Genomic DNA, 15,984 nt, shown 5'->3' with positions numbered 1-15,984 from the left:
ACACCACATCTACCGGCCTTCCTTTATCCAGGTCTAGATACACCACATCCACCGGCCTTCCATTATCCAGGTCTAGATACACCACATCCATCGGCCTTCCTTTATCCAGGTCTAGATACACCACATCCACCGGCCTTCCATTATTCAGGTCTAGACACACCACATCCACCGGCCTGCCTTTATCCAGGTCTAGATACACCACATCCACCGGCCTTCCTTTATCCAGGTCTAGATACATCAAATCCATTGGCCTTCCATTATCTAGGTCTAGATACACCACATCCACTGGCCTTCCTTTATCCAGGTCTAGATACATCAAATCCATTGGCCTTCCATTATCCAGGTCTAGATACACCACATCCATTAGACTTCCTTTATCCAGGTCTAGATACACCACATCCACCGGCCTTCCATTATCCAGGTCTAGATACACCACATCCACCGGCCTTCCATTATCCAGGTCTAGATACACCACATCCATCGGCCTTCCTTTATCCAGGTCTAGATACACCACATCCACCGGCCTTCCATTATTCAGGTCTAGATACACCACATCCACCGGCCTGCCTTTATCCAGGTCTAGATACACCACATCCATTAGACTTCCTTTATCCAGGTCTAGATACACCACATCCACCGGCCTTCCATTATCCAGGTCTAGATACACCACATCCATCGGCCTTCCTTTATCCAGGTCTAGATACACCACATCCACCGGCCTTCCATTATTCAGGTCTAGACACACCACATCCACCGGCCTGCCTTTATCCAGGTCTAGATACACCACATCCACCGGCCTTCCTTTATCCAGGTCTAGATACATCAAATCCATTGGCCTTCCATTATCTAGGTCTAGATACACCACATCCACTGGCCTTCCTTTATCCAGGTCTAGATACACCACATCCACCGGCCTTCCTTTAACCAGGTCTAGATACACCACATCCACCGACCTTCCTTTATCCAGGTTACAGCTCACTTCCTCATAGGATGTCTACAGGTTGGTCACGTGTGGTATAAAAAGGGATGTCAGCCATGTGTTACTTGCACTACATCCAAAATCACACTAACAATGGAATGCTGGGAATGCTGTACATTCTATGAACCAACATTGGCCAATTTAGAACCTGACCAGGAAGATGTTCAGTGGGAGGAATTCCTACCAAACATCCTTCCATTATTCATCCTATCTGAACAACCAAACAGCGAATGTTCAGTCTGAACGTTCAGTTCATCCCGAGTCAGGATCAGATGGGATTTCTGGATGAGTGAGGCAATTCCTCATTGTTCTTTACCTGCAGCTAATATTGAATAACGTCCATGTCCTTGGAAGTCCTCAGATTATATCAATATAATAAATATTTAATTGTGGACAGAAGTCTTATCTTGTTCCCAATAACTGGTGCCAGTGCTGCTAATGTGGGCAGATAAGGAGCCTGTGGAAGATCACCTTCAGGAGGATTTGCCGGGACGTATCCACTGATTTCTACACAATGAATCCATCAGATCTATTACTCTGCCCTGTTATATTATCCTCCTGAAGATCTCATCTACGTTGTCACCTACAGAAGGCCAGAAACTATAGAATTGTGTACCAAGATCTGGGGCAACAAGTGCCAGTAGGCCTGCTCACCTCAAAGTATAATTGAAGGCAAAACCTTTATTTTAGTGTCGGATAGAGTGAAGGATTAGAACCTCTGTCAGGTTTTTTATTGCTGTCTGCACTCCCCATTAGGGACATTGACTTTCTCCATTTGTCCTGTTTACCATTATCATCAAGAGTGAAAGAAAATCCCAAATTTTGGGTTGTCACCAGTATAGGAATAGATGAGAAATCTTCCAATGGGGACACTAGAACAACCAGGAATTCCCTCAATTTGGAGAGATGTACTTTGAGGAAGGGAAATCCCCCCAATGACAGGAATTGTAACCAATCCTCTCTTATGCAGGCCATAGACGGGTCAAAAATCAGCCAATTTTCACACCGTTAGTGGGTTAATTGGTCGGCCGTTTTTCGGGATTTTGGAACATTTTCTTTATCTGTGAAGTTGGAAAAAAATCGGCCGATTTCGCTGATCGGCCGATTTTCCCGGCAATGATGGGCAAATCGGCCGATCTTTTTACCGATGAAAAAATCTGCGCATGAGCCGTGACCTGCAAGAAGAAGAAAAAGAAGCAGAATTCCAGTCCGCTATTATATTTGACATGAAAAAGTATTGCAGTTGCAACAATGTATCTATTTGTATCCGAATAAAAACATCTGTATCCAAAATGGATACAAATAGATGCATTGTTGCAACTGCAATACTTTTTCATGTCAAATATAATAGCGGACTCTCTGCAGGGACAGAAGTAATTAAATGCCGGCTGTAGACGGGACGAAAATCGGCAGATTTGTCTTACCGTTGGTGGTAACGTCGGCCGATTGAACGACCGATTTTTCTTCTTTTTTTTTTAAAAAACGGCAGGTTTTCGACCCGTCTATGGCCTGCATTACTCTATACAAACTTTAAAAAAAGTTTTGTCTATAGTTTTAGTTTAGGTGAACAGAGGCATAGTTATAGTTTCTGACTGGGGCTTTGGGGCAAGTTCATATTCCTGTGTATTCTGCCCCCTGAAGAAGACAGCAAAAAGATTTTTCCTCAGGCAGTACCACTTCCAGGGGAGGGAGCATCACATTTTACTGCTCTACCAGTAAAGAACCCCTTCCTCAATATAAGGTTGAACTTCCTTTCTTCTAAACTCAAATTGTGGCCCGTGTGCTCATCAGGACCTAGCTGAGCTCCTCCATCCCTCATAGCTGAGCTCCTCCATACCCCATAGCTGAGCTCCTCCATCCCCCATAGCTGAGCTCCTCCATACCCCATAGCTGAGCTCCTCCATCCCCCATAGCTGAGCTCCTCCATACCCCATAGCTGAGCTCCTGCATCCCCCATAGCTGAATTCCTTCATCTCCCATAACTGAGCTCCTCCATTCCCCATAACTGAGCTCCTCCATCTGCCATAACTGAGTTCCTATATCCCCTATAACTGAGGTCCTCCATCCCCATAACTGAACTCCTCCATCCCCCATAGCTGAGCTCCTCTATCCCCCATAACTGAGCTCCTCCATCTACCATAGCTGTGTTCCTATATCCCCCATAACTGAGCTCCTCTATCCCCCATAACTGAGCGCCTCCATCCCCCATAGCTGAGCTCCTCTATCCCCCATAACTGAGCTCCTGTATCCCCCATAACTGAGCTCCTCCATCCCCCATAGCTGAGCTCCTCCATCCCTCATAACTGAGCTCCTCCATCCCCCATAACTGAGCTCCTCCATCCCCCTTAACTGAGCTCCTCCATCCCCCATAACTGAGCTCCTCCATCCCCCATAACTGAGCTCCTCTATCCCCTATAGCTGAGCTCCTCTATCCCCCATAACTGAGCTCCTCCATCCCCTATAACTGAGCTCCTCCATCCCCTATAGCTGAGCTCCTCTATCCCCCATAACTGAGCTCCTCTATCCCCCATAACTGAGCTCCTCTATCCCCCATAACTGAGCTCCTCCATCCCCTATAGCTGAGCTCCTCCATCCCTCATAACTGAGCTCCTCCATCCCCCATAACTGTGTTCCTTCATCCCCCATAACTGATCTCCTCCATCCCCCATAACTGAGCTCCTCTATCCCCCATAACTGAGCTCCTCCATCCCCTATAACTGAGCTCCTCTATCCCCTATAGCTGAGCTCCTCTATCCCCCATAACTGAGCTCCTCCATCCCCCATAACTGAGCTCCTCTATCCCCCATAACTGAGCTCCTCCATCCCCCTTAACTGAGCTCCTCCATCCCCCATAACTGAGCTCCTCTATCCCCCATAACTGAGCTCCTCCATCCCCTATAACTGAGCTCCTCCATCCCCTATAGCTGAGCTCCTCTATCCCCCATAACTGAGCTCCTCTATCCCCCATAACTGAGCTCCTCCATCCCCCTTAACTGAGCTCCTCCATCCCCCATAACTGAGCTCCTCTATCCCCCATAACTGAGCTCCTCCATCCCCTATAGCTGAGCTCCTCCATCCCCTATATGTGGGGTTCTCCATCTATCCTCCAAAGATCCACCCCCATAGGCTGCACTGACTTCAATAGCAGATTCAATGTTGAGCTTGTCCCCCCCCCCCCACATGAATCAAACCCTGGTGGATTCATCATCCCTAATAATGGGGTATTGTCCAAGTGTTGAAGATCTTTGTATCATGTGATAATCACCCCCCATCCCCCTACACACAATTATTATCACATCACAGATCAATCTCGATCAATTTTGTTTTATCGTTATTGGAATTAGAAGGATCATTACAAACATTTTCAGGTAAGAGCAGAGAAAGGGTGAGTCTATGTACCCAGCGTACAGCAAACAAGAACATTTATAACCTGCAGCCAAGGTCGTCACCCACCTCATTCTTCCATCTCACACACCAGACACCATGAGATTACTTCTACTTCTTCTAACTGCCGCTCTGTCTCAGGCTGTGGTCAGGTAAGTACTACAAGTTCCAGAACCTGTTCTGATTATCAGCTCTCTAGTCTTTAGAATGCATTCATCAAATCATTATTAGAATTGTATTTATAGGCTCACACTGGAACATTGGATCAGAACACGCTTCTCAATATATACAGGCTTTCTATATCAATATGATGTGTACAGCAGGATTATACAGAGGAGCTGGCACTCCCAAACCCCCAACACACTATTATTATACATTTATATAGCTCTGACATATACCGCAGCGCTGTACAGAGATCACTGAGGCAGTCACATCAGTCTCTGTACCAGAGGAGCTTACGCTCTAATGTCCCCTCCCCCACAGTCACATCAGTCTCTGTACCAGAGGAGCTGACGCTCTAATGTCCCCTCCCCCACAGTCACATCAGTCTCTGTACCAGAGGAGCTGACACTCTAATGTCCCCTCCCCCACAGTCACATCAGTCTCTGTACCAGAGGAGCTTACACTCTAATGTCCCCTCCCCCACAGTCACATCAGTCTCTGTACCAGAGGAGCTTACGCTCTAATGTCCCCTCCCCCACAGTCACATCAGTCTCTGTACCAGAGGAGCTGACGCTCTAATGTCCCCTCCCCCACAGTCACATCAGTCTCTGTACCAGAGGAGCTTACGCTCTAATGTCCCCTCCCCCACAGTCACATCAGTCTCTGTACCAGAGGAGCTTACACTCTAATGTCCCCTCCCCCACAGTCCCATCAGTCTCTGTACCAGAGGAGCTTACGCTCTAATGTCCCCTCCCCCACAGTCACATCAGTCTCTGTACCAGAGGAGCTTACGCTCTAATGTCCCCTCCCCCACAGTCCCATCAGTCTCTGTGCCAGAGGAGCTTACGCTCTAAGGTCCCCTCCCCCACAGTCCCATCAGTCTCTGTACCAGAGGAGCTTACACTCTAATGTCCCCTCCCCCACAGTCCCATCAGTCTCTGTAGCAGAGGAGCTTACACTCTAATGTCCCCTCCCCCACAGTCCCATCAGTCTCTGTGCCAGAGGAGCTTACACTCTAATGTCCCCTCCCCCACAGTCCCATCAGTCTCTGTGCCAGAGGAGCTTACACTCTAATGTCCCCTCCCCCACAGTCACATCAGTCTCTGTACCAGAGGAGCTGACACTCTAATGTCCCCTCCCCCACAGTCACATCAGTCTCTGTGCCAGAGGAGCTTACGCTCTAATGTCCCCTCCCCCACAGTCCCATCAGTCTCTGTGCCAGAGGAGCTTACGCTCTAAAGTCCCCTCCCCCACAGTCCCATCAGTCTCTGTACCAGAGGAGCTTACACTCTAATGTCCCCTCCCCCACAGTCCCATCAGTCTCTGTAGCAGAGGAGCTTACACTCTAATGTCCCCTCCCCCACAGTCCCATCAGTCTCTGTGCCAGAGGAGCTTACACTCTAATGTCCCCTCCCCCACAGTCCCATCAGTCTCTGTGCCAGAGGAGCTTACACTCTAATGTTGGCATTGTAAAGACCATTAACACAATAATATCTGGTTCTCTCTGCTTTCTCTTGAAGTGGATCTCCTTCTCTCCATTTCAGGGTCCCTCTGACCAGAATGAAATCCATCAGGAGGACATTGCAGGAACATGGACTTCTCCAATATTTCGCAGCCAGGGAGCCTTTGGTGAACTATATGGATGTGAGTGGTGGGTTTACCTTTTGTGTCCATCCATTTGGAACTAATAACAGGTTTCCTGGAGGACAATGAGGAACCTGACAACCCATTCTCCATTATTCGCATATTTACAGCAGTGGTTCTCAACCTTTCTAATGCCGCGACCCCTTAATACAGTTCCTCATGTTGTGGTGACCCCCAACCATAAAATTATTTTCGTTGCTACTTCATAACTGTAATTTTGCAGTGGGAGGAGTAGTGCCCCATCATTGGTGTCAGTGGAAGGAGTAGTGCCCCATCATTGATGTCAGTGGGAGGAGTAGTGCCCCATCATTGGTGTCAGTGGAAGGAGTAGTGCCCCATCATTGATGTCAGTGGGAGGAATAGTGCCCCATCATCGGTGTCAGTGGGAGGAATAGTGCCCCATCATTGGTATCAGTGGGAGGAATAGTGCCCCATCATCGGTGTCAGTGGGAGGAATAGTGCCACATCATTGGTGTCAGTGGAAGGAGTAGTGCCCCATCACTGATGTCAGTGGGAGGAATAGTGCCCCATCACTGATGTCAGTGGGATGAATAGTGCCCCATCATTGGTATCAGTGGGGGGAATAGTGCCCCATCATTGGTGTCAGTGGGAGGAATAGTGCCCCATCATTGGTGTCAGTGGGAGGAATAGTGTCCCATCATTGGTGTCAGTGGGAGGAATAGTGCCCCATCATTGGTATCAGTGGGGGGAATAGTGCCCCATCATTGGTGTCAGTGGGAGGAATAGTGCCCCATCGTTGGTATCAGTGGGAGGAATAGTGCCCCATCACTGATGTCAGTGGGATGCATAGTGCCCCATCGTTGGTATCAGTGGGAGGAATAGTGCCCCATCACTGGTGTCAGTGGGAGGAATAGTGCCCCATCACTGGTGTCAGTGGGAGGAATAGTGCCCCATCACTGGTGTCAGTGGGAGGAATAGTGCCCCATCGTTGGTGTCAGTGGGAGGAATAGTGCCCCATCGTTGGTGTCAGTGGGAGGAATAGTGCCCCATCGTTGGTGTCAGTGGGAGGAATAGTGCCCCATCGTTGGTGTCAGTGGGAGGAATAGTGCCCCATCGTTGGTGTCAGTGGGAGGAATAGTGCCCCATCATTGATGTCAGTGGGAGGAATAGTGCCACATCATTGGTGTCAGTGGGAGGAATAGTGCCCCATCATTGGTGTCAGTGGGAGGAATAGTGCCCCATCATTGATGTCAGTGTGGTGGAGGGGAGAATAGTGCCCCATCATTGGGGTCGGGGGAGGGGGAAATAGTGTCCCATCGTTGGTGTCAGTGGGGGGATGAATAGTGCCCCATCATTGGTGTCAGTGGGAGGAATAGTGCCCCATCATTGATGTCAGTGTGGTGGAGGGGAGAATAGTGCCCCATCATTGGGGTCAGGGGGGGGGAAATAGTGCCCCATCGTTGGTGTCAGTGGGGGGAGGAATAGTGCCCCATCGTTGGTGTCAGTGGGGGGAGGAATAGTGCCCCATCGTTGGTGTCAGTGGGGGGAGGAATAGTGCCCCATCGTTGGTGTCAGTGGGGGGAGGAATAGTGCCCCATTGTTGGTGTCAGTGGGGGGAGGAATAGTGCCCCATCGTTGGTGTCAGTGGGGGGAGGAATAGTGCCCCATCGTTGGTGTCAGTGGGGGGAGGAATAGTGCCCCATCGTTGGTATTAGTGACACAAATGATGGGGCACTATTCCTCCCACTGACACCAATGATACTTACCTTGCTGACCCCTGCTCCAGCCTGGGCTCGCTCTCTCACTTACCTGTCAGCTGTCTTCCTTCTCTGGCCGCTCTCCTCTTCACTCGCTCCGGCAGCTCCCTCGATCTTCTTAGATCTCCGCGCGCTGCCGCTCGGCTCCTCCTCTCCAAGCTCCACCTCCTCGCCGGTGATTGGCCGCCTGGGTGCCTCTCCTGAGCTACAGTTCCGGTGGCCAATCAGCGGCGAGGAGGCGGAGCTGCTGAGCGATCCCGGAGGTGTGGCCAGGTGACAGGAGCAGCGTATCATCCCGCCCACACATCGCCTGAGACGGAGGAGCGGCGTCTCGGTTCCTAAGACCATCGGAAATATGTGTTTTCAGATGGTCTTAGGCGACCCCTGGGAAATGGTCGTTCGACCCCCAGGTTGAGAACCGCTGATTTACAGGATAACAGACATGAAAATAATCCAATGTTTGACTCATGATATTCTTTGTATCATTCTCTCTTTTTCTCTGATCAACAGAATGAATACTTTGGCACCATTTCCATTGGAACTCCACCCCAAGACTTCTCGGTTGTGTTTGACACGGGATCTGCCAATCTGTGGGTGCCCTCTGTCTCCTGCTCCAGTGCAGCTTGCAGTAAGTCTGTCTGGTGACACCAGATATGGAAATGTAGGTGGGGGGTTCCTTTATCTTCTGGGGACATTTGCTGGTTTCTTCTTCTGCTTGCCATGCCAGTCAGTCTGTGATGTGTATAAACTATATGTAGTGCACCCCCGTAGGTGAATACAGTCCTATTTCCTCCACTTAGTGCAAACACAGCCAGGTACACAGCATCTTCATTCTTCTACTGGCTCAAAAATAGTCTAGGCATTCTTTTAGGATTTATATTGAGAACAATGAACTGGAATAGGGAGAGGATGGGATACCCCCCAAAACACTGTAGACCTGGACAACTAGAGGACTCCTAAGCTGAACAGTACACAAAAGAGTGAAAGTCCCTCAGGATCCCTATGTTGATAGTGACTAGTAGTTCATCCAGACTCTAAAAGCTACACACAGTTACTGACTCCTTAGCAATGGGGTTGCTTATCCACTCAGCCACAGGATCATTAGTTGTCACCTGCAGATATCCTCCAGGCTCTTCCTAGTGAGGGAGATGTAGACTCACACCACCTAAGGACAGCTGAACTCCTTCCCACCAACCTCCTCCTGGCTCTCTCTAGTCCCAACTTGATCCCTGGACATAAGCTTCCAAATAGCCACCTCAGCTAAACCTACCTCAGTGTTTTCCGGACAGATCCTTCCAGACATTTTCCCCAGGGCAGAGCCCCTACAAAGAAGTCTCCTTCTGCAGGACTGGACCCTGGAACTCTGCTCTTCTGCCCCAGGCCTCAGTCTATTTATGAGCTTTTCCGCCACCTTCTGGGCACCCCCCCCAGAGATTGGCTGGAGACCCATAAATATTCAGGCTGCCTCCTCTGTCCTTCTCCCACTATAATTCTAGAATCCTATAGAATACAGGGGAAGCAATCAAGAGCATCAGCCTTGAGACACTGAGCAGACCAAAGCAATCCACTGATTAAAGAGGAGCTGAACTACAGTTACCTAGCAGCCTACTCTACTTTAGGAGGGAGCTACATATATATTTCTAAAAGTTTCAGTTCGCTAAACTAAAGCCATTGTTCTTTTTTAAAAATAAGTCATTTGTTATGGTAAGTGACCCGTCATACTGCAATAAATTGCGCTGATGACAAGCTGTGTATATAAATGTTTTGTCTTTTTCCCTCCAGCAAATCATCATAGGTTTAATCCTCACATTTCCTCCAGCTTTCAACCTTCCAGTCAGACAGTCTCCATCTCCTATGGCACAGGCAGTATAAGTGGTGATCTGGCATACGACACGGTGCAGGTAGGAGCATCTAAATGTAACACTTTATGGGTTATGAGCGCTGAACCTTCACAATGATATAAAGCAATAGGGGCAAAGGTCCTCTTTGGGATCCTTCTTCTTCCATGCTTTGACCATTTTGGTCTCCAGGCTTCCTGCCGTGTGTGCTAGATGAAGCATCATCAGTAGATGATTATCTGCAGGTAGAGATTTTCATGGCAAAGTCTGTTGTATTAATAGAGTGAGTATTATTGTTGGTATCAGTACCAGGAACCCCTCTGTGTGTTGGTGGGGTCTTGAGCATACAAGGAGGATGGTGTGTGGGTCTAGTACCCTTTCTCTGGGCACATTGAAGACTATAAGAGATATTTAGAGAAGTCTCTTTTTTCCTTTTTCCTGTAGCAGACAATGCCCTATGGCAATGGCTCTCTCATTATAATTCTGGAAACTGATAACAGCATTTTAAACAGTTTATCCTAACCCTTCAGCCCTCTGTGAGATACAGACACCACGTTCTTCTGCCTCTTGTGAAGCATGTGGACAGGACAGCACCATTATTGTTCAGTATTCAGGTGTAGTGAATGTTGCAAGGTCAGCCTTAGGGGGTTACGTGAAGTCTGGTTGTGTGGCCAGTTCTAGGTGGACCATTTCATGATGGTTGTTTGTCCCTCTGACCAGGGTATTATTTATACACAGTCATCTGCTGTGAGTGTTCCAGATTCTGTGTTTTACCATTTCTGACATATCACATCTAACACTTTCTCTCCTCTACAAGGTGGCAAATATTGCAGTTCAGAAACAAGCTCTGGTTCTAACTGAGACAGAGTCCATTTTCCTCTTCTACTCCCACTTTGATGGAATCTTGGGGTTGGGGTATCCCAGTCTTTCAGTGTCTGGGACACCTCCTGTGTTCGATAACATGTGGAGTGAAGAATTAATTCCAGAAGATATCTTCTCTGTTTATCTCAGCAGGTAAGTGCAAGGGTCACAGTCTGTTCTTCAAAACCAAAAAGGACTTTTGGGCAATGAATTTTTTTAGTGGGTGAAACTCACCCATTAGATGTTTAAAGTAATCACATGGCCTTTGATGAACCAAAATCTGAATCTGTTCCAAGTATTGTGTTAGCCTGACTGGCAAAATCAACATGGAGATGGTGGTAGTTCTGGTCAGAGTTCAGATTGTGGTGGTTTATGTAAGGATATATATTATTTATAAAGGGCGTGTCCCTTTCCCTTAGATGAAATATTACAGTGCCTCCAGCCGTTAAAATACGGCAAATATTTAGTAAACCAATAATTTGGACACCTTGATAATTTGATCACCACTTATTATTATACCTTGAATTCTTTTAGCCAATATGATTTCGTACCATACACACAAAATTTGCCTTATAATAGATAAATATAAAAATTTATTTATGTACAAAAATTATATATATATTAACACAAAACGCAAAAGACTGGTGATAAATGAATATTGGTACACACAATCAAAAATATATCCTACCAATGTAAGACACAATAATAAGGTTTCTAACTAATTACATCAATATCACAATTTTTAAATGATCTGATTATTTATTAAATTTATTAATAATTAATAATTTCGAGTATCTCAAAGGTTATATTCTCACAAGCCGTGGCCATAGGATTGCAAGAAGCTAGCCCTTGATATATTATACTCTGATTATTAATATTCAATAAATTATGAAATATGGAAAAAAAAAAATTATAATATGGCAACAAACAATTTTTAACAGTAAAACAGGATCTCTCTACATATATCTAACTACCCAATATTGTTGTGATACACTAAGGTAATTTTATGATTCCACACAACAGAGAAAATAGGTGATACAAAATCAAATAAACAATCTCACCGCACCCGGCATTCAGACTAGGCAACTCTCCCGTGGATTTAGCTGGCAGTGGAACGCCTTTAGAAATGATATTATAGGGCAAGTGATAGATATTTAGTATGGGAGAATGTAGGAAGTTATAAGGATAGAGGTTTAGAAATTTAGTAAAGTTTTAGGAAGTTTGAAAGTATGGAAGAGTAGTTATTCAGAATCAGGTCTTTCTTCAGTCAGGTTTTCTTTTGCTGAGGTCTTTTCTTTTGATGAGTTTTTTCTTGATGAGGTTTTTTTTTTCTTAAAGGTACAAGGGCTTTTATACCAACTAATCCATTGTTCTAAGATACCTTCCCACCAGGCTTCTTGATTGGCTAGTTGAGAAATGTGTGTACATAAGCTATTTCTCACCTGCCCGCCAGGTGGCGGTCATGTATCATAGAACAATTTGAGTATTTGAGATGACTCATACCTCGGGTGGAATCTTAAGGTTATTTCAGGGATCAAATATACGTCTTTTTCCAGATATAAGTGATCATACCTATAATATTCTAAATAGGGACCATGGAATATAGGTGTATATTCAGTTATTCCTTCTTGAAATACCATCCTGTTTGTTTCCTGATAAGACATGTAACTAATGCTAGTTTATAATACATCTTACTTCCCATCATCTCAATACTCAAGTTAGTGATATATAGTTCCCATTGCTGAATATTTAGTGGTGTGTAAAATCTATAACATCTCATTTATAATATGTTTTTGTAGTATATCTTTGTAATTATATACAGTCAATTTTTAGACTTAAATGTCCTGAATTTCACTTCTTTGTTTTAGAACCAACATTTTCTATGTGTAGGGAAAAACTCTCTGTTTGCCTGGCTCTTGTATTGGAATCATGGTAAACAACTGTTAATGCTTTCACCCTTGGTGGACAATAGTATATTGTGATAGTTTCAGAGGTCTGTTGGTTCATCACACTCTGCAAGGTTTGGGTAAGCTTTCAACCAGTTGAGTTCCCGTCTCATTATTGTTAAAATGTTTGAAAGTCGAAGTCCTATCTGGCTATCTGTTTGACTTTTTTTGTATATGCATTCTTCTCAACCTCAATATACAAATAGTACTTGTTGACAGTCCAACAGTCTTATTGTCTTGGAAAAGTCTCACTTCCCCCATTCTATCCATTTCTTAACTAGAATCCTTGAGGGTTCAACCAAGACAAAATTAACTCTTAGCATCCGGCTATACTGAGCTGCTTGTCATATAATGTTATGTCTTGATAAAGTCATGTTTTTGAGACATAATTCAAAAGGCCCACAACAAGATGGCTCTGTGGTTCTGTTCAAAAAGGAGATGGTGGTGGTGGTTCTGGTTAGCATCAAGATAGTGGTGGTGATTCTGGTCAGTGTGGAGATATTGGTTCTGGTTACCATTGCATTGATGATTTTGGTGGATCTAATTATCATGCAAAGCTCCATTAAAGTGACTTCAGTAGAGTACATGCCAAAAGAGAGACTATAGGCCAATGTTCCCTCAGGTATGTAAGAGGAGAAAGGACTTCTGGGTCCTCTCTCTTAAGTTGTCTTTTCTTCACCCCTCTTCTCCACTTAATTGGACAACTATGGGGCCAATCAGTTTAATATTGACAAATGTAAGGTTCTGCACTTGGGGGCTAAGAATATGCATGCATCATACATACTGGGGGGGGGGGGTACAACTGGGGGGGGGGGGTCAAGGGTGGAGAAGGATCTGGGGATCTGGTAGATCACAAGCTTAATAATGGCATGCAATGCCAAGCTGCGGGTTCTAAAGCGAGCAAAATCCTCTCTTGTATACGGCGAGGTATAGACTCCAGAGGGAGAGATACACCCCCCCCCCCCAGTACAAATCATTAGTAAGACCTCATCTGGAATATGCAGTTAAGGTTTGGACTCCAATTCACAAAAAGAACATTGGGGAACTGGAGAAAGTACAGAGAAGGGCAACCAAACTGATACGAGGCATGGAGGAGATCAGCTATGAGGAAAGATTAGAGGAACTGAATGTATTCTCTACTGAGAAGAGGAGATTAACGGGGGATATGATCTCCATGTATAATACATAAGGGGGGGATATGATCTCCATGTATAATACATAAGGGGGGGATATGATCACCATGTATAATACATAAGGGGGGATATGATCTCCATGTATAATACATAAGGGGGGGATATGATCTCCATGTATAATACATAAGGGGGGGATATGATCTCCATGTATAATACATAAGGGGGGGATATGATCTCCATGTATAATACATAAGGGGGATATGATCTCCATGTATAATACATAAGTGGGGATATGATCTCCATGTATAATACATAAGGGGGGGATATGATCTCCATGTATAATACATAAGGGGGGATATGATCTCCATGTATAATACATAAGGGGGATATGATCTCCATGTATAATACATAAGGGGGGATATGATCTCCATGTATAATACATAAGGGGGGATATGATCTCCATGTATAATACATAAGGGGGGATATGATCTCCATGTATAATACATAAGGGGGGATATGATCTCCATGTATAATACATAAGGGGGATATGATCTCCATGTATAATACATAAGGGGGATATGATCTCCATGTATAATACATAAGGGGGATATGATCACCTTGTATAATACATAAGGGGGATATGATCTCCATGTATAATACATAAGGGGTGATATGATCTCCATGTATAATACATAAGGGGGGGATATGATCACCATGTATAATACATAAGGGGGGATATGATCTCCATGTATAATACATAAGAGGGGATATGATCTCCATGTATAATACATAAGGGGGGATATGATCTCCATGTATAATACATAAGGGGGGATATGATCTCCATGTATAATACATAAGGGGGGGATATGATCACCATGTATAATACATAAGGGGGGGATATGATCTCCATGTATAATACATAAGGGGGGATATGATCACCATGTATAATACATAAGGGGGGATATGATCTCCATGTATAATACATAAGGGGGGATATGATCTCCATGTATAATACATAAGGGGGATATGATCTCCATGTATAATACATAAGGGGGGATATGATCTCCATGTATAATACATAAGGGGGGATATGATCTCCATGTATAATACATAAGGGGGGATATGATCTCCATGTATAATACATAAGGGGGGATATGATCTCCATGTATAATACATAAGGGGGGATATGATCTCCATGTATAATACATAAGGGGGGGATATGATCACCATGTATGATACATACGGGGGGATATGATCTCTATGTATAATACATAAGGGGGGATATGATCTCCATGTATAATACATAAGGGGGGATATGATCTCCATGTATAATACATAAGGGGGGATATGATCTCCATGTATAATACATAAGGGGGGGATATGATCTCCATGTATAATACATAAGGGGGGGATATGATCACCATGTATAATACATAAGGGGGGATATGATCTCCATGTATAATACATAAGGGGGGATATGATCTCCATGTATAATACATAAGGGGGATATGATCTCCATGTATAATACATAAGGGGGGATATGATCTCCATGTATAATACATAAGGGGGATATGATCTCCATGTATAATACATAAGGGGGATATGATCTCCATGTATAATACATAAGGGGGGATATGATCTCCATGTATAATATATAAGGGGGGGATATGATCTCCATGTATAATACATAAGGGGGGGATATGATCACCATGTATAATACATAAGGGGGATATGATCTCCATGTATAATACATAAGGGGGGATATGATCTCCATGTATAATACATAAGGGGGGGATATGATCTCCATGTATAATACATAAGGGGGGATATGATCTCCATGTATAATACATCAGGGGGGATATGGTCATCCAATCTGATGAGGACACCTGATGTAAGGAGGTGTTATTCTTTTTTACTTGATCTATGGATGTGATTGGCCTATTTTTATGATATGTTAGAGAGACTTTGGCTGGAAGAAAGTTTTAGTAAGCGGACCTCCTTCAATTATAATTTGTTACTCCTGCCTTAGGGGGCATTTTTGTGGTACTCAATATTGTGTGCATTCCTGCAATGTACACGAACACAGACAACCCTTTACATCCGCACACCATTCTCTTGCACCCATTCACCTGTGTCACATCTTATACTATCAGAATTCCAGGCGCATTGGTGCAGCACAATTTTTAGAAATGATATACCAGTTTTACGTGGATTTGTACTCCATTTGTTTTGCATGGTAAAATGTATTCCTCTGCCCTGCTCATGTGTTCGGGTGTGGCTTGAAGAAATCGTGGCAGCACCATAGATGTTCTTGCTGCC

At 44.8% G+C, this 15,984-nt stretch overlaps 1 protein-coding gene across 1 annotated transcript in view; it reads left to right on the top strand.

The window, feature by feature from the left end:
- The first annotated feature begins 4,462 nt into the window (after nt 1-4,462).
- The window catches only part of LOC149455316 (pepsin A-like), a 33,626-nt gene continuing 22,104 nt past the window's right edge, over nt 4,463-15,984 (top strand). The window contains exons 1-5 of the mRNA XM_089686468.1: nt 4,463-4,515; nt 6,070-6,169; nt 8,398-8,515; nt 9,670-9,788; nt 10,543-10,739. Coding sequence (XP_089542594.1) covers nt 4,463-4,515; nt 6,070-6,169; nt 8,398-8,515; nt 9,670-9,788; nt 10,543-10,739 — 587 coding nt within the window. The remainder of the gene's footprint in view (nt 4,516-6,069; nt 6,170-8,397; nt 8,516-9,669; nt 9,789-10,542; nt 10,740-15,984) is intronic.

The sequence above is a fragment of the Staurois parvus genome, unplaced genomic scaffold, assembly GCF_062004578.1.
Source record: "Staurois parvus isolate SC_StPar_1 unplaced genomic scaffold, SC_StPar_1.0 ptg000398l, whole genome shotgun sequence".
NCBI classification, from domain to species: domain Eukaryota; kingdom Metazoa; phylum Chordata; class Amphibia; order Anura; family Ranidae; genus Staurois; species Staurois parvus.
Note: the sequence above shows the minus strand (reverse complement) of the source record. Positions and strands in the feature narration are given on the sequence as shown.